Raw genomic sequence first — 25,259 nt, 5'->3', positions numbered from 1 at the left:
TAGCACAGAAAAATAATAATGTTCCCACTAGTGCAAAGCAAATGCACCCAAGATAAATATTTACCTCCAAAACTATTGTCCCATCTGGCCTAGATATTAATAAAACCGAATAAATAAAACAGAAAATGCACTGATGAGCTTCACAGCCTTCTTTCTGATTAGTGATTATTAGTACTATTTTATACAGTAGATACAAGCAACAGCAATGCCACTTCTTGTACTAAAAACTATTTTCTTTAATAAGTCCACAAGTGACAAAAGCATGTAGGCAAAATATAAAAATAAATAAATAAATGTGTGTTTCTTATTTATTATTTCAAGTTTTGTCCTTCAAATTATATTAAATTCAACTTATAAATCAGATGTATTGTCAAGGCAGATAGTTACTTTCTAAAGTAAGTTCCAGGACCACTATTTTGCATTTTACTTGAATTATATTACTTTGAAGTATCTTTACTTACTTGAGAACAATGTTTGGCTATTCTTCTTACAGAATTGGTATTTAAAAATAATAGTACCAACTGGTATATACCTGATAGTTTCAGTGAGTAAAGTTCTGGTTACTTTATATTAATTAAAATTAAAATTTTCCAAAACCATGGACCCAACACGTGAGGCAACGGCGCACCGAAACCAAACTACATCCCCGTTATTCCTTCAGCCAATCAAATTCCTCCATACTCCGATTCTGACCAATGGGAAATGCCGTATTTCTCACGTAAGGTTTGTTTGCCATTGTTGTTGTCATTCTCCAAAACATGCCCATCATGCTTCCAGAAGAGAAAAAATGCTTTTATAAAATCATTTGTTGTGTTATATTTGATCTTTTTTGAGCCACGATGAGCGGAGCGGACTCTGCAGAGAAGTGATCACGCTGCAGTTGGGACATTATTCTAATTTTGTCGGGACTCACTGGTGGAATTTGCAGGTTTGTAAAAGTGTAGCAGCTAAAGCTAAGCTAAGTGGCTATCGCAAGTTAAAGTATTTCGATTAATAAAAGCAAAAGTGTGGCATGATTATTTATGGTTGTGCATTTCTAAGAGAATATGAGATGAGAGCAGGTGTCAGATGGTTAAATAATTTTTCTTATTGGTTAAATGTGAAGCAATACCTTGTCTGCTTAGCGTTGTTTCTATTTCTGCTGATTAATTGATGTGATTGCCTCTGTTGATTGACTGGATAAATATTTAATGAATGAGCTATATATTTTTTTTCTAATTAATATTAGGAATTAGGGTAAATAAACCTCATACAAAGTGATGGGAAGAATACTTTGAAGTTACAGAATACTGAATATAATTAAAATGTATCTTGTAAAATATTCTTATACATGGTTCAATCAGAGTGCTGTATTTATTCTTAATATTTACAGTACTTTTACATAGAGTTTTCTCATTGTAGTTTGAAACGTAAATCTTGTGATCATATTTACAGTCATTTTCAGTTATAATTATACTGTACTCATTCAGACTAAGGGATTATGTGTGATTATTTTGTTTTCTTTCTTTCCCAGGATGCTTCTCTGTCCTATGACCCAGACTCTCCTCTGGGGGAGATTCAGAGCGATGTTGTGTTTCGAGAGGGACAGACCCCTGGGGGCCATGTCACCTACACCCCACGCCTCATTGCAATGGATCTTAAAGGTAAGGCCAATCTGACTGAACATTTATGGCTTTATTATAGAACATCCCTAATTTACAAATATGGCATGGAGCATCTTTTCTCTTTGATAATAACATAATCTATGCTCTGCCTTTGTTTTAAATAAATACATTTGTCTTATGTTTGTAATTGGGTGTGTATTGCACAATGTCTATAAAGTTAAACACATTTTTTTTCTCACAAAAGGCAGTCTACGATCTCTGCGGCAGGAGGGAAGTTTGTACGACCCTGGTAAAGATACATCAGCAGTCACATGGTGAGTCAGGGAATTTCATTTTATTTTATTTGAGCAAATTGTTACACATTGTTAAAATAAAGAAAACATGTTTTAAAATAAAATAAATAGTACAGAAAAACACAGCAACACTCAAAAGGAGGAGGCATCTTATTTGAGTCTACCCCCTTGATTGTTAAATCCAATAGCATACAAAAGGAAGAGTGTCACATTCAATACCCAAGTTACAAAAAAACACATAAATTCAGAGGCTAAAACTGTATTCCATTTGTATATTCTTTGGTAATGTATTTGTTGTTTCATAAGATTTATACGTTTATTTATCAACTTTATTTTTCCCTCAACTGCCCCCAATACTAAACTGTCCCATTTCTTTTTTTCAGGGAGGGAGATCTCACGATGCACAAAGAAAGTCCTCCACAGAAGAACTCTTTTCTTGAGGATCTGGACAAGTTGGATGTAAGTATTATCCAGAAAAAAAATGAAGACTATAACTGAACATTTAAGTTGTCTTTAAGCATTTCTTTTATTTGCAGAAAGGGGAGATTTTAGCTGAAGCTGGCTTTTCCAGCTCCCATCCTCAGTTCTCTGGTATGAAAAGTGTTAACATACTTGACAGAAAATGTATAAATTCATGTTTATACACAGTAGCTCACACATCACAATAAAGATAATAAAAAAGAGCAAAAAAAACACTCAGTCAAACTTCCTCCCTACCCCTGTTACTGCAGCGCCAGCACCTGTGAGTGTGAACACAGTGAACAGTCAGCTCTCCAGACTTCAGAAAAGCTACAGACTCGAGGGCAGTGTCAAAGTGTGGTCCGATTTCCTCCGGATCCACCTGCATCCACGAACCATCTCTGTGATTCACCAGTACAACCACGATGGGTAAGTAAAACTGCATCAGAGTCATTAACTAGCTAACCTGCTGTTCATGGGGGCGCTTCTAGTTCCATTGACTCTGTTTCCAATTGACTTGTATTGAAAAACTGTCGCCTCTCTCTCTGTAATTGCTGCTGTGAGCCTCGTTATTTTGGTCTTAAAATTTTTGTATTAACCCGCTCTATACAATCCTGGTGTTTTTATTTCACAATTTTGTCCATAAATAAATTCCTATCCCTAATTCGTTCCTGTAAGTGTTAGCTGTCAGTTGACATCACATAACATCACAATAAAAACAAAAATGGTGGCTGAAAAGGTTGTTTTTATTTCACAGAGAAGCCCACCGTTTGGAGGCGTTCGGCCAGGGGGAGGCGCTGCTGCAGGGCTCAGTGCTCGAGGACCTGGAGGACAGACTGCATTTCTTTGTTGAAGAGTGTGATTATTTACAGGTGACTATAACTTTGTATATTATCAGTTGAAAGAGTTATCAGTCACCGTTATTGGTGGTTTTAAATACTGTAATGTGATGCAAGGGACAGTTTTCAGTGTTTTATATATTCCCTTAGTTATTATTAGTCCCTATTACATTGCATGTTCTTATGAAATACCTTGAAGAAAAATCCAAAATGTTGATCCTGATCATTTTTTATCAAAATCCAAAATGTTGAACCTGATCATTTCTACTGGTGATAAGTTGTAGCTTGTGGAAGGAATTAGAAGGAATGGCATTTTAGTTTTAGTACACAGAGCTGTTCTTTTAGATTCGGTTCTTCTTATTTTATAGTAAATCGAAAGACTTGTGCAGATCCACCTAACATTTATACATTTATCATATCATATTATTTGTTCTTTTTTTTGTTTGACCTTTGATTATCAAAATCTGTAAAATCTGTATGTTTTATATTGTTTATAAACATAACTTACCCAGGATATCCTATAGAAAACATTATATAACAACTAATTCTTCCTTTATCCTGCAGGGTTTCCAGGTGTTTTGTGATCTGGCTGATGGGTTTTCAGGCCTGGGGTCAAAGGTCATGGAGATGCTCCAGGACTCGTACAGTGGGCGGGGCATCCTGACATGGGGACTGGCTCCTGTCAATCACCCGAACTCTGTAAGTCATTTGCAAATACTATCAGTCTGTTGGGAGCAGAGATGTAGAAAAATAAATTGTCCAGCTACATATGAACAAAATAAAAAAAGTTAAAAAAAAGCCAACAAGTTGGTCAACATCCTAAATTACTGACAAATCTTTGGAATTGATTCATAATTAAGTTGCTATAAATGAATACTGAAAAAAAAATTGCATTAAATTTACTACAGATGTACAATTTTTTCATAAAGTTCAAATAAATGCAGATATGTTAATCTAACTCATTACTACCCACCTCTGCTAAGTTAATTGATTGCAAATTAATACCTTTCTTAAAAATAATGTAATAATGAACAATGTCTGTAATAATTAATCCAATATCCTTGATTACATAGACTCCAATGAAGGATCTGTACCACCTGTTGAACTGCACTTTAGGCACAGTGCACCTGTCCAGTCACAGCTCTTTGTTTTGCCCCATGACGCTGAGAGGAGGTCTGGGGTTAAGGCCTACCTCACCTGTCGCCTTTCCCTACCTGAACTATGATGTGAGTTGACCATTTGCACATTCTGTTTTCACCATAATTATTCAGTGTTTCAGTGTGTACATTTATGTCTTGTACTCTGTTTTCTTAGACTTAGACAAACTTTATTGATCCACAAGGAAAATTATGTGGACACAGTAGCTCATACATCACAAAATATTATAATAACAACAGAGAAAAAATATAAATGGTAATTATACATTCAAAATAAGTATCAAAAATATCTGACTGGTGTCAAAAGAGGCATAATTATATAAATGTGTATGTACAAGTCAAAATAAAATACAGAAGAAATAAGTAATAAAAAATCTCAGCTCTATACAAGAGGTCGTAAGGAAAACAGTACAAAGATGATCTGATGATTGACAGTACACAGGGTTATCTGTTACATAAGGGTGAGTTCTTGCACAATTGTATGGAGTATAGGGTCACTGTCATCCTCTTTCTCTCACCTTCTCTCATATTCTTTGTTTGTATTACTATATTTTTATATTTTATTTTTCTTGTACATACACATTTTTATAATTATGCCAATTTGACACAAGTCTCTTGATATTTTTGCTACTTATTTTGGATTTATTATTAACATTTATATTTTTGCTCTTTGTTATTTTATTATATTGTGAAGTGTGAGCAACTGTGTCCAAATAATTTCCCTCGTGGATCAATAAAGTTTGTCTATATTTTGTCATGTTAAACACTTGAAGATTGAGTGAAAAACAATAAATTACTTACCAAAAAAGCAATAGTGATTCAGTAGCATTTTAGATATAGACTTTATTAATGCCGAAGGAAATACAAATTTTAAATATACCTGTTTTCTGTCCTTTGTGCAGCCCTCTTTGTGGTACCACTCCAGTGCAGTTCTGGCTTTAGCCCTGGACGCCCTGACTGTGCCTTACAGACTTAGAGACAACAGCGTCCCCATGTGGCAGCTGTCGGACACGCTGGCTGTTTCAGGGAGAAAGGTAGTAATTATTTCTCCTTCACAATAGAACTATAGAAGATGGTTGTATGTCTGGTCAGTGCTTCATCTGTAAGTTTCTGGAGCAGTTTTTATTGCTGACTAAAATAATTATGCTTAATAACATTGACTTAACACACTTATTTTGGTCTTTTTTTGTTCTGTAAATACATCAAAATTGAACAAATAAAATTATAAAAATAATTTCTGGTGGTAGATAAAATAAAATCAGTGGTAGAAGTTGTTGAAAAACTTACATATACACATTAGACACACATTTACAAGTACAAAAATCATCAGCAGATATTCATCTGTTGGCCTAGAATAGAATGATTATGGCAATTTGGTCAACTTTCCTTAGTTCAGAGACGTCACACCTTTTCACACTTTTTAATCTAATGGCACGTACCATTCCTGTGATAACTTGGCAAACAAAGAAAAGTGACTCAACTTATAGACTTGTGTAGGGCTTGAAAAGTCAAATAGGCAAGACAAGTTTATTTGAATTACTTTGTGTAAAAATTGTGCTATTCAATATGCTTTACAGAATAAGAAATACATTAAAATCACAAAACAAACAAATCAAAACATAAATAATCATCATAAAATTAATAATCTCAAATTCTCTCACTTTGCCAGATCTTGTGGGGTTTCGAGGGAGTTCGTGTGTTTTCCTCGTGTCTGGGTGGAGGTCTTTGAATTTGAAGTAAACCGTGCCTTTTTGTGCTGATCTTCAGGTTGTCTCTGCATACGGCGCTGTCCCGTTTCCCATGATGCATGGCGGCTCTTTGCCCGACGCCCTCAGTCCCTTCTCCAGATCTTTGCCGTGGAAACCTCTGTCGTCGTGTTTGGAGCTCGGAGACGGGCGCTGCTACAGGCAGTGGACCACGCTAAAGGGCTATGAGGGACAGAGACTCATCAGGTCATTACCGCATAACTTCATTAGCGTCATTTAATTTTATTCTTACTTTTATCACATTTAGAACTGTGTTGTGTTTTTATGAGCACTGAACAACATTAAAAAGAAATATTCAGTAGTGGAAAATTGTAAATTAGATCAAGCAAATATATATGCAAAGTAAATGTTAATATAAGCATCTGTGGACACTCCTTAAAAACACTAATCCAAATCTGGAGCTGATTACTTAAAGGTGTACTATGTAACTTTTTGGTTTGGGGTTCCGTCACCTGCTTGTTTCTATTGATACGTCATTGCTCTACCTGGAATATTCCACAGTATGACATTAAACAGCTCTACCTTGCATTTATTCAATTACAAGTGGTTTAATAGCTCAAAAATACCTAGAAATACAGGCATTCTGACTGTGAGCAGGTCGCCTCTCCAAAGATCTGACCTGTAACTTGATCTAGTTTGGTCTCCATGAAGATAGAAATGTTTAATGCCACACTGTGAAACATTCCAGACAAAGCAATAACATCATCCATGGAGAAAAGCATTTGACGGACCCTCCACCTTAAAAGTTACCCATTGAACCTTTAATGTAAAATTGTTTGGTGTTTATAGTGCGTCTGCTAAGTTAACTGTTGTACAAACTTAGCGAGTAGGCATCATTTCTAACATTCAGCTGTTTCTCTCACAGCTCTCTGACTCCTGGGACCCCTCCCCGTCCCCTCTGCACTCACTTCACAGCGGAGAGGACGTCCTGGCATCGTACCTCAGCTCCTTCTACCCCAATGCTCCTCTGTAAGTCCCCAGACACAAACATACGCTTTATATATAAATGGACAAAGCTAACCTACAAGAGACCACGTTCCAAATAGGAAGTGAGCATATGGGCGCTTCCAGATCCATGGAGTCTGGTTTAAATTGACTGACATTGGGATTTTGTCGCCCCTCTCTCTGTAACTGCTGCTGTGAGCCTCGTCATTAAAATGTTCGTATTAACCCGCTCTACATGATCCTGAATTTTAAATTTCGCTATTTTGTTCCTAAATCAAGATATCAACATAAATAATGGACCAATCAGATGCCTTCATTCCCCGAGGTCCCTCACACTAGCCTTAGCAGCAGGTTTGATTGACAGCTACTGCATTTCGTTGCTAAGTACACCCCCTTCCTGTTTTTAGGTGAGAAGGGCAGGCACATTTAACAACCTCGCTCCTGTAAATGCTGGCAATGGGAGTTTCATTTGAGTGGAGCTGTGGGTGATGTCACACTCGCTTAGTCCACTTTTTTGTACAGTCTATGGTATTAGCCCACCCTACATGATCCTGGTGTTTTCATTTCTCTATTTTGCCAGTAAATAAACTACAAATTCGCCCCTAGGTGAGCTTAATTTGCCTGGAGTCGAATGCTATGGATGACGTCACACTCCCTTAGTCCACTTCTTTATTCAATCTATGCACTTAAACCAAAAAATCTAAACATAACTAAAATCTAAACTTTAAACTGTTTCCTGTGTATTCTGTTTCCAGCGCTCTGCAGTTGGTTTCCACGCCCAGTAAACTCACCGCTCCATTTCCTCAGATGTTTAACCCAATGCTCGATATGCATGGATTTGTACACAGTGAAAGTCCCCCAGCAGCAGGATGTAAGTTTTTTTTTTTTTTTTTTTTTTTTTCTGTCACCATGGATATGCTATTGCCTTTCCTTTAATGTTCCACAATATGGTATTAAATTTACAATTTCAGACACATTTATTCAATTATGGATGCTTTTATTGCTCAAAAATACCTTTAAAAACATGGATTATGACTGTGAGTGGGGTCGCCTCTTCACAGATCTCACTTGTAAATTGGCTTGGTACGTTTGATGCCATACTCTGGAACACTGCAGACAAAGCAAGAACATACATTTTTGTCATTATCGACCACACCTAACTCCAACACAATGCTGTACTGTTTTTAGCAAGAAAATAAGTACTATCTTATTTTAAAATTGTCTCCTCAGCGTCTGTCCTGCCTGTGTCCTCTGCTCCGGTCCTCACCTCTCTCCAGTCCGGTCCAGGTCTTGCGTTTTGGCTTTCGGATCTGCACCGTATGGTCAGCTCCTTCGATATTCGACGACGTGTGGCCCCAAGCTTCCTGTCCCAGGGTCTGGAGGAGGGTGACTACCACGAGACTCTGGAACAGCTGAAGCTCCTGTCCAGAGTGTACAGAGACGACAGCGGAGGGACCACCCGCTCTTCCTCTGAGGATGAGGATGATGATTGACAGCTTATATTTTGACGCACACTGCACTGCAACCAAATTAGGACTCAGAAACTGTATCAAATGCTTAAAGGTGCATTGTTTAACTTATCTGGTGGATGTCTGTCACTTTGTCTCCACGGAAATGTTATTGCTTTGCCTAAAATGTTCCATGGTATGACATTAAACACATCTATCTAGCACTTCATTCATTACGGGTGTTTCTGTGTTTCTGTCTCAAAAATACAATAATAATTCTTTCTGTGAATAGGGTTGCTTCCTTCCTTCCTTCCTTCCTTCAGATAGGTTTTTATCTCTACTGTGGAACATTCTAGACAAAAACAATAATATCTTCATGTAGGACAAGAAGGTGCCGGACCCTCCACCAAAAAGTTGCACAAGAGGACCAGGGACACATGAAATCAAGTTACTGTAAGAGATGTGATAGCATGTAAAACCAAGCACTTAAAAATTCAAATGTAGTAATTTGTGTGAAGTAAAATGGTTAAACTTAACAGTGGTTTCTCATAATATTAATTGTAACTGGACTAAGCTTAAGCCTCATTAAAGCCAGCAGCAAATAAACAACTGTGAAGAATATTACACTTTTTGAGCAATCTTGTATCCTGCCCAAAGGGTTCAGTAAATTTGGCATGAAAAAAAGCATTTCTGAAACATTTTTGTATTCAGTAAAATGAAATGGCAGAAGTGATCTAATGGTTGTATGTAAATGAATTATACCACTGTCTAATATGGGAACGCATACGCCACATTAGCTTTGTTAATGTTTATTCTATATACTGTACAGACTCAAGACTGTTTACTCTCATTAAATGAGTTTTCTACAAATGTCTAGTTGTATTTGTTACCTCTTGTAAAATATGTGCCAAAACGATCATTATCAAGCTCCAGTTTGAATTTGACAAATTCAAGTGAACAAAAAATGGCTAGAGATTTGATTTACTTAAAATGTTCTATGTTAAACTAAAATGAATCTTGTATTACTACTTGACATCACATGTGACATGCATAAATGAGTATGGCGGTAAATAACACACAGAGCTGCATGTTTTTCTGTGTAAATAGTATCTTTTTTTAAACTTCGCTTGAAAATATTGCCTTTTATAAGAGTGTATTTACAGTTCTTATTTGCAGCCCGTGCCCTGGAAGTCCAAAGTGCCAGTTTTTTCAGAGAGTCGAAATGGGCTGCCCTATCTAAATTATCTCCCGGCAGCCTAAATCGCATAATTGAATTTCTTCAATGAAATGAGCAGTTCAAACCAAGCAGATTTTCTTTTTAATTTATAGAATGATTTCCCAATTGTGTAGGCATTTTTTTCTTAGAATTAGTTTTCACTGTAAATCCTGTCCTCAAATACCTGTCCCTAAACCTGAACCTGATAGAAATAACAAATCACCAAACATTTGCCATAAACTCTGTTCTTTCTGATTGGACGATCACGTATAAACCCATATGTGATGTGACAGAGGAAGAGTTGACCAGACTGATATCTATAAAAAATACTGAGATGTCAATGTACAAGGCAAGTCCTATGACCTTAAACCTGTCACGGAGCACAAAATATAAAGCCTTTGAGCTCATAATCTCCCCACACATCTCACCTATCATTTCTTTTCACACTTCACACACTTTTGACAAGACCCGGTTACCTGTCCTCAAATACCTGTCCTCAAATACTTGTCCCTAAACCTGAACCTAACCTGAACCTGTTCAAAATAACATATCACCAAACATTTGCTAGCACAGCCATCAATGCAGAGCGGCTTTTGAGTGAGCTAGGGAAAGAAAGTGAATTATTTTCACACACAAATTAGGACAAATAAGTAACAGGGATGTTGCAGTAGTTCACTTAGTGTTGGTGAGTGTTTGTCCACTGATGTTATCGTTGTGTCCTTGGGCAAGACACTTAATCTGCCTCTCCTCTAATCTCTGTGAATACACACAAACCAGGAAGACTGCATTAAAAAAAAAAATAAATAAATAAAAATAATGCATATAATCCCAGGAAATACAACTGAGGTGTTGTGAATCAAATCTCAAACATCCAAAGTCACAGCTGGAGAAGCTGACATTTTTACTCAGCTCTTGCTTCTTCGTGCATGCACTGACATCTGACTGAAAGTGTATTTTTGTTTTTCAGAGCCATGTTTGAACCCTGGAACCGTCACGATGAAAGAGACTTCCCAGTTGGTGGAATCTCTGCTCATATCTCTACCAAATCCATTGCCCTGAGCTTGGAGACAGTCCGGGACCTTCTCGTAGCTGCTGACATGTTGCTACTGGACCAGCTGGTCCGACTCTGCTTCCAGTTCATGGAGAAGAACATAAGCCCGGAAAACTGCATCGGCATCTGGAAGCTCTAAGATGTGGTGCTGTCGACAAAAACTAGGGAGTTGGCCCGAAGGTTCATCTTGAGGAATTTTGAGGAGGTGATGGACTGTGAGGAGTACCAGGACCTCACTGGAGAAGACATGAGTGGATTTATCGAAAGCGATGAGCTCCATGTAAAAGATGAGACTGTTGTTTTTAAAGCTATTGTGCACTGGACCAAACACAACCTGCAGGAACGCAGAGAACATTTTCCACAACTGTTGACAAAGGTGAGTTAGTCGTCAATTTTTCTTACAGAGAGGGTATTTTACTTCTGTGGAGTCTTCACTGCTAACATAACAATAACATATTTAGATCACGGCGTTATTTTTTATTGTTTTGAAAATGCTATAATTGCCCAAAACAACATGGAGATCCAAATATGTTATGTGTTAATAATTAATACCCTATTGAAGTCAAATAGCCCCTTTCATTTCAAATGAAAGTGCATACTGTACTGTACTGTGTCTTAAATGTTGCTCTTTTGTATCTTTCAGGTCCGTTTCACTGAAATCTCGTACAACTTCATGAATACCAACATTCTCAATAACCCCCTGGTGAAGAACATCTCTTGCATGTACATACTGAGAAATGCCATAAACACCATCTCTGAAGTCACCATCAACCCAAGTGCCGTGCAACTCCTGGATCGCCCCCGACTCCCTGAAGCTGTTTCTACTGGCAATCGGAGGCTGGAGTGGCAACAATCCCATCAATAGCATCGAAGCGTAGGACTACAAGGCCAATCGCTGGGTTCACATCGTAAATCATGAGAGTCCCAGAGCGTATCACGGTTCTGTGTTCCTCAGTGGGTCAGTGTATTGTATTGGGGGATTTGACGGACAGGAGCATCTTAACAGCATGCGGCGTCTGGACCTGGCAACCAACACCTGGTACGAGATGCCCTCCATGTGCCACAAACGCTGCTGTGTGAGCGTGGCAGTGCTGAACGGCTGCATTTATGCCATGGGCGGGCTCGACGGGAACAGGAGACTCAACACCGCTGAAGTGTTTGACCCCCAGACCCACTGCTGGTCCCTGATCACCCCCATGAATGAGCAGAGGAGTGACGCCAAATGTGCTGCTCTGAACGGAAAGGTAAGTGCACAGAGAAATATGAGAACAATTGTTACCTGTTCTTTGAATATCTTTAATTAAGCACACTTCATTCATAATGAACAAAAAACAAACTTTTGAGCAACATGTGTCTTGCCCCAGTACAGATAGATTATATAAGCAGCTCTTGGGTGCAAAATAAGTCCACTGTGTACTGCCTGAATCTAATTGTAAAGCGTTTTATTGACCAATAATCAGGATGTCCAAATTAGCATGCTAGTTGATGTTAGCTTTACTGACACAGCAAAACTCTTGTTTTGGCCTCTGAAAGTTGTGAGTGTGAGTCTGATAGTGCTTATAAACTCACCATTGTGAATAATGAGGATGCTCTAAACGCATTAGGTAAGTGAGGAATAACTTTAGACCACAGCACGGTTTAAAATGAACTAGTTCTGTTTTTAAGACGGTATAAACCAGGTACAGTGCCTTTAATGAATACCCTAAACCCTCAAGTAGTTACAAAGCCCAAGTCATTCTAAAAAAAATAATTTGTTCATTAGATGTAGTTATTACACCTAACAACAGTGGTACAGAAAAATGCATTTAATAAAAAAACATTTAATTGACAGTAAAAGGCCGTTTATAACCAAACCTTTGTGTGTTGTGCAGATCTACATATGTGGAGGTTTCGACGGCTCTCAGTGTCTACAGACAGCCGAGTGCTACTGCCCGGAAACAAACCAGTGGAGCTTTATCGCTCCCATGACAACCAGACGCAGTGGGGTCAGTGTCACTGCCTACGGCAACCACATCTACGCGGTAAGTGCAGTACTATAATCACAACTGAGCCACCAGAACCTTCACCTGCAGATAGAGACACATCCAAGTGTGTCTAATTCTCAGTTTATGGACAGACCAGGCCTCATATGAAAGCTTAAAACTTTCAGAATTCCCTCCCTGAGCTGCAGAGGCTGCACTAGCGCTGTTCCATAATTGGTACAGATGATAGAGTTTAGTTAGTGACCATTCAGATCAGAAAGAGGCATCTTAGGTTTAAACCAACTGGATTTCAGCTTTGAACCTGACAACACAAATGAGAGACTCATGTGAGGCTCATTCTGCTTACTGATTGGATAATTGCTTTGAAACAAAACACCAAATTAACAACCTGGCTTTAAGAATAAATCCTCATTGCAGTTGTTATCAGTAAAACCTATATTTGATCTGAACATGTTTACCTCATATCTGGGGACACCGTTTATATATTTACGAGGTTAAATATATATTTTACATCAAAATATTACATATGATTCCTTTAAATCTTGTACCTTTTTTTTAAATTTCAGTAGACTCATTCTAGGATTCTTTGGAATGTTATGCTTGTTATACATGACATTATTATTAGAGAATTCTATTGTACTAACATCTCCGCTCTGTCCTGTAGGTTGGAGGTTTTGATGGGAATGTATGTCTCAGCAGTGTGGAAGTCTACAGTCCACGCACCAACACCTGGAGGGAGCTGGCGCCCATGAATACTGCACGCAGTGACTTTGGCATCGCGGTCTTAAATAATTGGATCTTTGCTGTGGGCGGATTCACCGGCTTCACCACCTCCTTCTGTGTGGAGGCGTATGACCCCCTGGTGGACAGCTGGAGCGAGATTTCTAACATGGACATCTTCAGGAGCGCGGTAAACTGCTGCGTCATCTCCGACCTTCCCAGCATGGCTTACTACACCTTCTCCAGAGACTCTATTCCTCTGCTCGACGTAAAGACGGATGAGGAGGACGAGGAGGCCACATAAACAGAGATCCTAAACCCCCAGAGCTCAACACCAGGCTTGAGGGAGTCTAAATAAAAAAATGCAAGCATCCAAAATGCTGAGTTATTACTTAATGAGTAAGAGATGGCGAAGTATATGAATCAGTGTTTTATCAGTGTTTTTGTGAATACTGTCACACATCAGGGGGAACAGAGTTGGCTTTTAATTGGATTAATGCATGTGATTTTATATTTACATTAACAGACCTCAGCCAATCCAAATGCACTGGTGTCATATTTGTAAGAATAAAGGTCTTCTATTTTTTCAATCAGTGTGCCTCAGTGTGACACTTTATTGAAGCCCTGTGTGACATACACCGTGCTCTGACAGTAAGAGGCTGAGCTTATATTTGAATATTTGAATAGGTGTTTGGTTTTAGGGTTTATCTTTTGTATTTGGGTCTTATATAGTTTATTTAGTTATGGCTATTTTCATTGGAGGATCTGAACATAATTTTACACTTTAATGTTTTACTCAGTGGTATTAAGGCTCCATGCTCTATCATTCATTGTTCTTCTGCTGGAGAAGACCTGCTCCTCAATCCTCCTCTGCACTTGACCACACCTGCATTTTTTGCACTTGGTCACTTTGTTTATTTTGTGAAAATTTTAACATTTAAAAAAAGAAGTGGACCACACCATTCCTGCCTCAGTCTTCATTTTTAAGTTACTCTCTGCACTCCAGCTGCTGAGCCTGACCTATCTACAGTAACACTTCATCTTTCAGTCATCCAGGTTCCATTGCAAAAGAAAATGAATGAGTTTCCCTTAGACACATTAAATAAAAGGACATAGCTAACCTGGTACCCACCTTGTTCCAAATATGAAATTAGCATGGGGGTGATTCCTGGCTCCATCGACTCTGGCTCCAATACACTTTGTATTGAAAAAACATCGCCCTCTCTCTGTAACTGCTGCTGTTAGAAAAATGGACAGGCATCAACTGAGTGGCCGTGCAAAGAGAAAACTAAAAAGAGAAAGACTCCAGACATCTAGTCATGATTAAAATGTTCCAATTCCAGATGAACTGTGGTCACTAGCAGCGCTGACGCTGAAGGTAATGAAGCCAGTAATGCTAACAGGGAGATGCTGCAGCAGCCGTTAGGGGGCACCACATTGGCTTAATACGGCTCTGGTGACTCATTGAGCACTGACACACTAGTTTAAATCAGCTGTTTTTAAATGTCAAGACAACATTCAAACACAACTAAACTTGATTTTTCAATGGTAACTACACATCCACATGATTTATTATTGAAAGGAAATCAAGCTCCAACACAGATTGCACTAAAATCTGCAGTGGAGCAGTGGAGTCCTGCATGGCTTGTGCTGGTGAAGACAGCTGTTTGCTTTGTGGCTTTTGCTTTTACCATTTTCAACTCCACTCTTCAGCAGCAGAGGGCACAGAAAGCGGGGGACGAAGGGACACCAAAGCCCAGTTGTTATACATCTGAAAAAGTATTAAAGTACTTTTTAAAAATACCTGTTTATTAAAGCAGCTGTTTTACTTAAAAGGCAAAAAAAATATTTCTTGCACATTATGAGATCTAATAAAGCTCCGAACGTACAAATTTTGATGAATATTTGAGTTGTATTTTGTTCAGGAGAAATCTCTGAATCATTTTTTTCCCATTTTTATTTGTATATTTTGTTTACTCAACTGAGCAACTTTGACTAAGGAAACTGAGACACAGTGGAAATGTTGCAGCAACTGCAACGGCAATATCTCTCTGCTAACAACTGGCAGTGTAGAATAAATGAATCAATGCAATCAATATAACAATATAAAAAATACCAAGTTTAATCTTTACCTTGCCGAGGAATGCTTTTACCAAACTGACACATGGTTGCTTTAAAAAAATTCCTCCCCTATCCTAGTTTGAGGTTTGGATCACTTTTGATAAAATAATTACTTTATCTCATTTACAACATTGCTTGGCTTTTTGATTTTAGCCAGACAATTTAATATTTTGGCATTAACGTCTTCTGATATTGTGTTTTTCTCTTTCTACTTGACATACCACTGTGAAACATGTAATCACATCTGTAAATTAGAAATAAAAACAGTGTAATATCTGTGCTCACTTGTGACTGGACGCTCGCGGTCACAGGAAGAATGCATTTGTTGTCAATTTCTGAAAGGGGCGGCGCACTATTTTTGACTACTAAGATTAAAAAAAGAAGAAAAAAAAAAACGTTTCCATTAGTGCAACCATGAACGTTGCTTTATTTTAACAAAGATTGGCATTTTAACCATTCATTTAACTTGCCCCTGTTTGTATTATATATGACTGAGAATCATATTTTAAATCAAGCAATATCAAGACTAAAACTGGATTTTCAAATTTAAATTAAAAATATTGAATAACTGTTGCACTGTCTTCCTATGACCTCTTGTATAAAGTTGAGATTTCATATTTTATTACTCATTTTTCTATTTTCTTTTGACTTGCACATACACATTTATATAATTATGTCTTATTTCACACCAGTCTCTTGACACCTTTTGTGCTCTTTATTAAGAATTTATCATCATTCATAGTTTTTGTTATTATGTGATGTGTGAGCTACTGTGTCCAAATAATTTTCGTATAATTGTCTCAATCTAATATCTATGGAAGTAGTAGAGTGGTTAGTCCACTCAAACACACTTAAGACTGGTCAAAACAAAATTAGGTTAGAAATCATAATCTTGCACTAGGGAATTTCATAACCGTTACCGGTCAACCATTTTGTACTGGTTCAAAAATTATTTGAAAAATAAAAATACAAGACCTTTATTTTGTTGAAATAATCTTTAGAGGATCAGAAAAAATATGCTTCTTACGTGTGAATACTTTTTTCAACTTATCTATGCGAATTGCTTCTTGATTTGTGCAAAACTATAGTTTATATGTACAGGTTTTATCCCACAAAATTATGTAAAAATTAGACAATGATAAAAACCTGTCATATGCACTTAAATAATGTAAATAAACAGTCACAAATCCTCAACAGGCATTTTAATATGAAACTAAATGTTACAAGGACTTTCACAGAAATGGGAAAATTTGAACCTGTTCCCATCGATTTGATCAATGAAACACTTCAATGTGGCATAAAAAAGGCTAAAACACAATATTTTAACTTAAAAAACAGATCACTGTCTATACAAACACTATGAAGGAGAACTGACAATGTAAAAATACAGTCAGTGTAGTTGTGTGATGACAGGTACATAAAAGACATTGAATTTTCTATGACAATTTATCAAAAAACAAGAGGTGGGGGTTGGGTTGGGTGGTGTACAGAGATGTGGGGGGCAAACGGGTCCAAAATCTGGTCTAAGAACGAGAACGAGACCTGGAAACGGACCTGGACTTGGATCGGGACACTGAGCGGGAGGGAGACCGAGAGACCGAGCGCTTGTTGCCATTAGCAGGAGAGGGAGAGCGAGACTTGGAGCGAGATTTCGAATGAGACTTGGAACGAGATTTTGAGCGCGATTTTGAACGAGATTTCGAGCGAGATTTGGACCTTGCTCTAGACTCGATTGGAGAGTGTGATCTTGAGCGGGACATCCGGTCTCCATCGCCCCCATCTCCGTCCCGACCCTTGGATCCGGACTTTCTGGAGCGGTCTTTGGGCCCAGACTTGGACTTAGACCTGGATCTGGACCGGGATCTGGACCTAGAGGCATCCTTCTTGCTCTTCTTGGTCTCCTTTTTGCTCTTCTTTGGTTTGGGGCTTCGGCTTCGGCTTCGGCTCTGCTCCTTGTTCTTCTGACCGCGCTCCTCTTCCTCTTTCTTACCTTTAGCCTTAGCCTTTTTGTTGCTACGGGAACGGCTTCGTGAGCGAGAAGCCGCCCTGTGGAGAAAACAAAGGAAGAGTGAGGTTTGAGTCAGAAAAAATGTATGGCCATTAGAAGCCTTCTCTAATCCCATAGTATGTTATAGGAGACCAATATATTGCATCATGCATGCATAATTTAGACATGGCAAATGTTCTCGTGTAGGGATTTGTCTTGTTGTGATAGTGATAAATCTTTATTATCTCCATAGCCACAAATCCAAGAGGAGGAGACAAATGCGGATACAATTAGTAAGTAATGCCAGAGTGCTTGAAAGAGCGGCAGCAGGATACAGTAGCTCCTGAGGTTTTTCCTGAAAACCACTACCTTTTTAAGTTATTCTTATTTGCACTTTAAGATATTTTATTTTTATTTACCTCATCCATCCAATAAAACACTCACCATGTTTTTTGGGAGTTTTTGAATTTTTTTCTTGATTTTTGCATGCCTCTTTGTTCTCCAAATAATTTCCCTTGTGGATCAATAAAGTTTGTCTAAGTCTAAATTTATCCAGACTGCATAAAGAAGTGAATAAAGGGAGTGTGATGTCACCCATAGTCACCAAATGAAGCTCATGTGCTGAGCAGTTACAGGAGTAAATATGGAGCAGGATAAGATATTAGGAATAGGAATCTAATTACAGACAAAATAGCTAAATAAAAATTCCAGGCTCATGCAGAGCAGGTTACTATGATTTACAGAGAGAGGGGTAAGTTTTTTTAATGTAAAGTCAATAGGACTTGATGGAGCCAGAAGCACCCCCTGTGTTCACTGATGTTCTGGTCTACGGCCAGAACTGAAGAGTAACCAGAACAAGCTTGCGTAACACCAGTGCACAGTTACTAACATACCATATTATCAATATTAGTATTAAAATATTGACTGACCTGGATCGTGAGCGACTGCGGCTGCTGCTCGCGCTGCGGCTTCTGCTTTTGCGAGATCTGCGGCTCCTGGAACGAGACCTGAACAAAAGTTAAACTTCACTCAAACTAATACAAACAAAAGACAAGATCCCAGGCAGGTTTTTTTTCAGATTCATTAAAAAGAACAATACCAGTAATACAGGATAATCAGAGTAAACCAGTATTTAAATAGACTGTATCAGTAAAACATGAGATGCAATGAAGCAATAATTAACCATAGACGTTAATTATTTCCCTCTCTTCACCTTGCCAAGTCAATCTTCAATAAATCTAATCTAATTTATACACCATCATAAGACTTTTGCACCATGTCATCATAATCCAAGTATCAGAATCAAGATTTTAGAAAAATAAATATATAGTTTAAAATATTGTATGTCAAGTGCAGTCTTTAAAGGTGCATTGTGTAACTTTTCTGATGGAGGGTCTGTCAAATGCTTTATTCCATGGAGATGTCATTGCTTTGTTTGGAATGTTTCAAAGTATGTCATTAAATCTTTATCTTAACGGAGACCAAACTTGACCAAGTTACAGGTCAGATCTGTGGAGAGGCAACCCCACTCATTTTTGAACTTTTAAAACACCTGTAACTGAATAAATATAAGGTGGAGCTGTTAAATGTCATAGTGTGGAATATTCCAGGCAGAACAATAATATTTCCACAGAAACAAGCAGGTAAGTTACACAGTATAATATCACATGTCACATGTCTCTAACCTGGATCTGCTGCGGCTGCGCGAATACGAGCGGCGGCGCCTGGCCCCGGGGCGGTCTTCGATGAGGCGTATTTTTCGCCCGTTCACTTCAGTACCGTCCAGTTTCTCCAGCGCACGCTTCATGTCAGCGTACAGCCTGAACTCGATCACGCCCTCGTTCTTACGGCCTTTATGGGTGTCTGCGTAGGTCACCTCTCCGGCCTGACGCATGTAGTCCTGAGGAACAGACAGTGATGTACAGGGATGTATCAATAACAGTCAATAAAAATAACCGTATCTTCAAACCTCTCACAATAATATCATGGGTGCTTAAATTAATAGTTACAGTGCAGCAATATAGTAAAAAAAAAAAACTGAGGGAACCAAGAGACCATGATCCCTTGCTCAGTTTCTAGGCCGATAACATGAAGAAATAACCGTTGTAAGCACTTATAAATCTAAATTTTTTGAATTATGACTGAACCAAAGTCTTGTCAACGAATTTTAAAAGGGAAAAGTAGCATATTCATATTTTTTTTTGGCCACAAAATATTGCAATAAAAATAACATTTAGTATTCTATGTTTTGTATGTCTCAGGGACTGCAAATGGAAATTTGCTTTGAGAGATACAGTCTGGTACAAAGCATCTCTTCAGCGTTTCTTTGATTAATGCTCCTGTACATGGACCCTGTAAAATAAAACTAAGCTAAACTAAATAAATTAAACTCACCTTGAGGTCCTGCCAGCTGCAGCGGCTGGACAGATTCTCTACAATGAGTCGATAGTCGGTCCTGATCGGAGGTCCGTACCTGTCTCTGCCCCAACGGCCATATCCACCTTTTAATGGAAGGAAAGGACAGAGCAAATGAGGCCAGGGAAGCGACGCACTTGGAATAATTATGCTAAACTAACGCTACATCTTCTAGTCATGTTGAAAAATAGTGTTCTACAAAATCATCTGGGGAAAAAAATAATAAGGAAAATTAAATGATTGTGTACCTAAGTTAATGTTATTAGCTGGTTATGTGACAAATTCCAGTAGCTAAGCACTAAAGCTATTGCTAATTAAAAAAACAAATTAAACAATAAAACAAAACTGATTGAGGAAGTACTTACGTTGAACTAAAATTATATTAACTACATTTAAATATCATTGACTATGATTGTAAAATATGTAGTGCTTCTGGCTGAACCCACATCTGATCCTAACCCTTTGGCATCCTCACCACCCGGCCTGGCCTAGTGGCAAAGCGGTCTTCATTCACACTGGCTCTGGCTTTTTTGGCTCTGCCCAGGGGCCCACAATGGTCAAACCACACTCTTGGAAAGGGGGGACACCATGGCCAGCAATTGGGGCAGGCAGTCAGCCAAGGACTCTTTCAATTAAAACATTGAGGTGCTTTGTTAAATCTTTAGCTTTAAAATTCACAATCATGTATAAATATTTACAGCAACATTACATTACATTAGATATTTAGCAGAATATATTTTACATTTAGTTACACAGTGTTTTAATAAGCCATAACCCCAATTTAAATTTCATTCTTAAAAGGTCACAACAATCACATTTTCACAGGTTCAAAAGTGGCTCTAGTGCAGGCAACCTTTTATTAAACAACAAAACGCTATGCCAATTTTGATTAGCAAAACGTGATCAGAGATTGTTCCTGTAGAAGTGGTCTAAAGTAGAAAGGGTTTCAGAGATGGTTATCTGTTCACGTTATTTTATTTTTAATTTTTAAGATTATTTGGATATGTTTGGTTATGTTTTGTGATGTTTGGTTTTTATATTAGCTCTGTTTTAGTTACTTTGTCAGTGTGAATGTGGTACATGTACATCCTCTGTGGTTGCTGTAGGTAAAAAAAAAAAGTTTCATGCATTTATAGCTTGATGTTTTAAGTAAAAACAAACACTCAGCTTTATAATGCAAGGCAAAATTTGGCTTACGGCATTGTGAATCCTTGCATTTCACACCAGTTCCATCAAATTGTAAATAACTTCTAGATTAGTCTTGATTTCAATAATTGCATAGTTTTGAAACTTACTTTTGAAACCTTTATATACCTTTGTTTTTCATTTTTCATTTCGTTTTTCATCCTTCATTTTTTACACCAGTCAAAAGTTTGGACACACCATCTCATTCAGTTTGTTACTACTAGATACATACAGAAAACATTAAATATATGGAATTATTTAGTAAAGAAATTTGACAAAGCAAAAGAGTGGGTAATTTGAGGATTTGATTTTAATTTTGTCTTTATTTTAGTTTTTTTTTTTTTCTTTGCTACATCATTCCATTCATCTTACATCATATATTTGATGTCTTCTGTTTTTGTGTCAAATGTAGAAAGTAGGAAACATATAGAAAACAACATTGCATGAGATGGTGTGTCCAAACTTTTGACTGGTGGTGTAGTTGACTGTTGCTGGGCAGTTGTTGAGCACCCTATTACAATGGTGTGGTACATTCTGTTCTCTTCCGCTACTTGAGAGGCAGCCACATGACATAAACATGCTTACAAATTTAAACAGCCATAGCACCTGTTAGGCTAAATAACAATCAGAGTAGCTTTATTTATATTTCAGCTATCCATTCAAAATGTGCTCAAAATGATTCATGTATCAGACTGTTGGAATAGTAAAAGCTAACCCAAAGTACAGATTGGAGTACAACTTTTAACTTTTTATCCCCATACATCACCCACTTCTACTCGTAATAGTAGATAACTTGAATATCTGATTACAAGGCTGATTTCATGTGGTTCATCTTTCTGCAAGTTATAAACAAGTTGTCTTCACAAGTGCCACCAGAGACCCTTGAGAAAATGTTGCCTCCTATCAAATTTACATTTCATTTAAATGCCCAAACATGTCCAAAATACTTACTGCGTCCGCCTCCTCCGCCTCCACCTCCTCCTCCACCCCCGTACCCCCCTCCTCCTCCTCCGCCGCCGCCGCCGCCCCCTCCATCACGACGGGGGCCTTTGGTGTGCTCCACTATCACACGCTCCCCACACAGCTCCTTCCCATTCAGGTCGTACACCGCATCATCTGCATCCCGGGGGTCGTCAAACTCCACGAAACCGTACCTAAAAAGGAAAAAAAGAATTCAGTTCAGTCAACTGGACCAAAATTTTAGCTTGTACCTAAAAACACAAAATGGAAAAGGAGTTTAATTAATCTTAGAGAAACTTTACTGATCCACAAGGGAAATTATTTGGATGCAGTAGCTCACATATCACCATATATTAAAATAACAAAGAGCAAAAATATAAATGGTAATAAATTCTAAATAAGTAGCAAAAATAGCTAAAGACTAGTGTCAAATACAGCATAATTATATTAATATATATGCACAACTAAACATAAAATATAGAAATATACTAATACAAATATTTCTCAGCTATAAACAAGAGGTCATAAGGAGCAAACAGGGCAAATATTAAATGAAATAAGTAAGAATTAACTGAAATAATGACTGATGAGGCAAATATGTAAATTGTCAGTTACTTGAAAAATTTCATTCATTTTCATTATCAAATAATTCACTGCACTGTGACTGTCTCAATTGTCTCAAATTTACTCAGTCAAATATAACAATTCACTGCTTTCCGGGTATGTGTCCATGTAGCTATTGCCTCTCTTTGTTTTGTATTGTTAATTATTATGGCAGCCATGCTAGATTTTCATCACACTGAAACAATATGGTTAGGTCCTGAAACTGTACTGCATTTATATTACGAAATTTGTGTTTTACTTACTGTATAATTTATGTCTCATTGGTACCAGTCTCTTGCTATTTTTTTACTGTTACTTATTTAGAAGTTCATTACCATTTTTACTCTTTGTTATTGTAATATAATTTGATGTGTGAGCTACTGGATCAATAAAGTCTGCCTAAGTCCAACTGAATAAATTGATCGCTGCCGGCATTGCATGAAACGTTCAAAATTCAATAAAAAAGTAATGACTTGACAAGAGACTCAGTTCCCTTAAATTGTGCTTTCAAGTCTCGGACTACATTTCATACCATACTCCCTACAACTGTACAACAACTCACCCTTATGTAACAGATAATACTCCCTACAACTGTACAACTCACCCTTATGTAACAGATAATATTCCCTACAACTGTACAGTAACTCACCCGTAACGAATAACCCTATGTCCTGTCAATAATAATATCATTGTCTATGACCTCTTGTACAGTATATTGCTGAGATTTTGTATTTTATTACTTATTTTTACATTTTATTTTGACTTGTACATATTACATTTAAATAACTATGTCGTATTTGACACCTGTTTTTGCTACTTATAGAATTGATTATTACCATTTATATGTTTTCACTTTGTTATTATTTTATTTGGTGATGTGTGAGCTACTGTGTCCAAATAATTTCTCTTGTGGTTGTGGATCAATAAAACCTGTCTAAGTCTATGTTTTAGTGAATTATTTATCTATTTCGGAAGGAGTTGAGCCATCCAAAGGTATACGAGCCTGTAATAATAATAACATTGGCATTGCCACGTCTCACATTAGCCGCGGCTGCTAACGCTACACCGTCAAGATCACGCTACACAATAGAAGCTAACCTAAATTAATGACATTTTTGAGCATCGTCCTGCAGATTGTTAAAGTGCTAGCAGTAATACCAACACATTAATGATCTAGTGCAATATTACACACACGCCAACAACAATTTCGCAATCTGTACCCGAGGCTACAGTTTGCAGAGTTCGAGTTAGCATTGTTAGCATTAGCCCCGGGACATCCGCTTGAGAAAAACAGTCGTATCTTACCCATTTTTCAAATCAACCTCTAGAATCTTCCCATAACCTTTGAAAAACCTCTCCACGTCCTTCTCCCGGGCCCTGTAGCTCAGTCTGCCCACGTACACTCGGGACATGGTGCTTTTTTTTTTTTTTTTCGGTGCCGACAACGACGAGCACACGGGAGCTTCTCCGCAAAAGCACCGCGGTCTGTAGGCTGCAGCGAGGACGGAAAACCGCGACGTAACCTGCGACGTAAATCTGTGACGTAAGAAGGGAGCGTGGCCTACGGTCTACGGGCCAGAGGCGTGTTTAGCAAGTCAAAGGTGCAATGTGCAGTTTTTCTGGCAGAGGGCCCGCTAATGTTCCACAGTGTGACATTAAACTCCATGGAGACAAACACGCGGCACGATCCAGCAAGTTAAAGGTTAGATTTGCAAGTTTTGATTAACTTTACTGATCCACAAGCCGTGTTGGGAAGGTTACTTTTAAAATGTATTCCCCTACAGATTACAGATTACATACCCCAAAATTTAGTTTGTCACGTAATCCATTAAATTACTTAAAGTGAGTAACGTAATCTGAATACTTTGGATTACTTGATTTGCTGTAGAGAAGCAAAGACCAGGAAATCTTCACATAAGATGTTTTGTCTGTTAAAAGTCAATAAAAAAGACCAGACTTTACTGAACCAAATTAAAAATATTATTGATAGAAGACGAGGAGACACGGTCCACGCAACATGGTGTAGACCTGGTTTTAGTCCTAGTTTAGTCTTGGTTTAGTCTTGGTTTAGACCTGGTTTAGTCCTGGTTTAGTCCTTGTTTAGATCTGGTTTTAGTCCTGGTTTAGATCTAGTTTAGACCTGGTTTTAGACCTGGTTTAGACCTGGTTTTAGACCTGGTTTGGACCTGCTTTAGTGTCTGGCAATGAGTGGAATTATCAAAAAAACAAAAAACAAAAAAAAACAGCCGTGTAATCCATTTATTTCAACCAAGTAACTGTAATCCAATTACCACTCACTGAAACAGTAACTGTAACTGAATACAGTTACTCATAATTTGTACTCTGATTACGTAACTCCGGTACTTGTAATCTGTTACTCCCCAACACTGTCCACAAGGGATTTTATTTGGAAAAAGTAGCTCACACATCACAATATATTATAATAACAAAGAGCAAAAATATAAATTGTAATAGTATATTCAAAATAAGTAGCAAAAATAGCAACAG

At 37.8% G+C, this 25,259-nt stretch overlaps 2 protein-coding genes and 1 pseudogene across 3 annotated transcripts; 2 read left to right on the top strand and 1 right to left on the bottom strand.

Moving 5' to 3' along the window:
• The first annotated feature begins 733 nt into the window (after positions 1–733).
• Positions 734–9,381, top strand: msto1 (misato mitochondrial distribution and morphology regulator 1). Its single transcript, XM_055157528.1, is given in 15 exon segments — positions 734–928; positions 1,514–1,643; positions 1,849–1,918; positions 2,281–2,356; positions 2,434–2,488; positions 2,629–2,785; positions 3,114–3,228; positions 3,760–3,894; positions 4,269–4,421; positions 5,255–5,386; positions 6,120–6,304; positions 6,984–6,997; positions 7,000–7,087; positions 7,819–7,934; positions 8,294–9,381. Coding segments are annotated over 14 exon segments (1,572 nt in total). The 5' UTR covers positions 734–928; positions 1,514–1,630; the 3' UTR covers positions 8,557–9,381.
• A 1,078-nt stretch (positions 9,382–10,459) lies between these two features.
• On the top strand, positions 10,460–13,981 carry LOC129407195 (kelch-like protein 10; annotated as a pseudogene).
• A 2,807-nt stretch (positions 13,982–16,788) lies between these two features.
• srsf4 (serine and arginine rich splicing factor 4) lies at positions 16,789–24,243 on the bottom strand. 2 transcript variants are annotated; one of them, XM_055157303.1, is made up of 6 exons: positions 24,057–24,243; positions 22,140–22,342; positions 19,983–20,089; positions 19,274–19,488; positions 18,518–18,583; positions 16,789–17,647 (listed from the first exon to the last, which is right to left on the bottom strand). In XM_055157303.1, exons 1-6 carry the CDS (start codon positions 24,161–24,163, stop codon positions 17,125–17,127), a joined length of 1,221 nt encoding a protein of 406 aa, XP_055013278.1. In that variant the 5' UTR covers positions 24,164–24,243; the 3' UTR covers positions 16,789–17,124. The 2 variants fall into 2 exon arrangements, with proteins under 2 accessions (XP_055013278.1, XP_055013277.1); XM_055157302.1 differs by having other exon boundaries at positions 18,518–18,595; positions 24,057–24,241.
• Between the last annotated feature and the right edge of the window lie 1,016 nt (positions 24,244–25,259).

The sequence above is a fragment of the Boleophthalmus pectinirostris genome, unplaced genomic scaffold, assembly GCF_026225935.1.
Source record: "Boleophthalmus pectinirostris isolate CB_2022bp ecotype Guang Dong unplaced genomic scaffold, ASM2622593v1 HiC_scaffold_21, whole genome shotgun sequence".
Lineage (NCBI taxonomy): Eukaryota > Metazoa > Chordata > Actinopteri > Gobiiformes > Gobiidae > Boleophthalmus > Boleophthalmus pectinirostris.
This window is presented reverse-complemented; position numbering and strand designations above follow the sequence as displayed.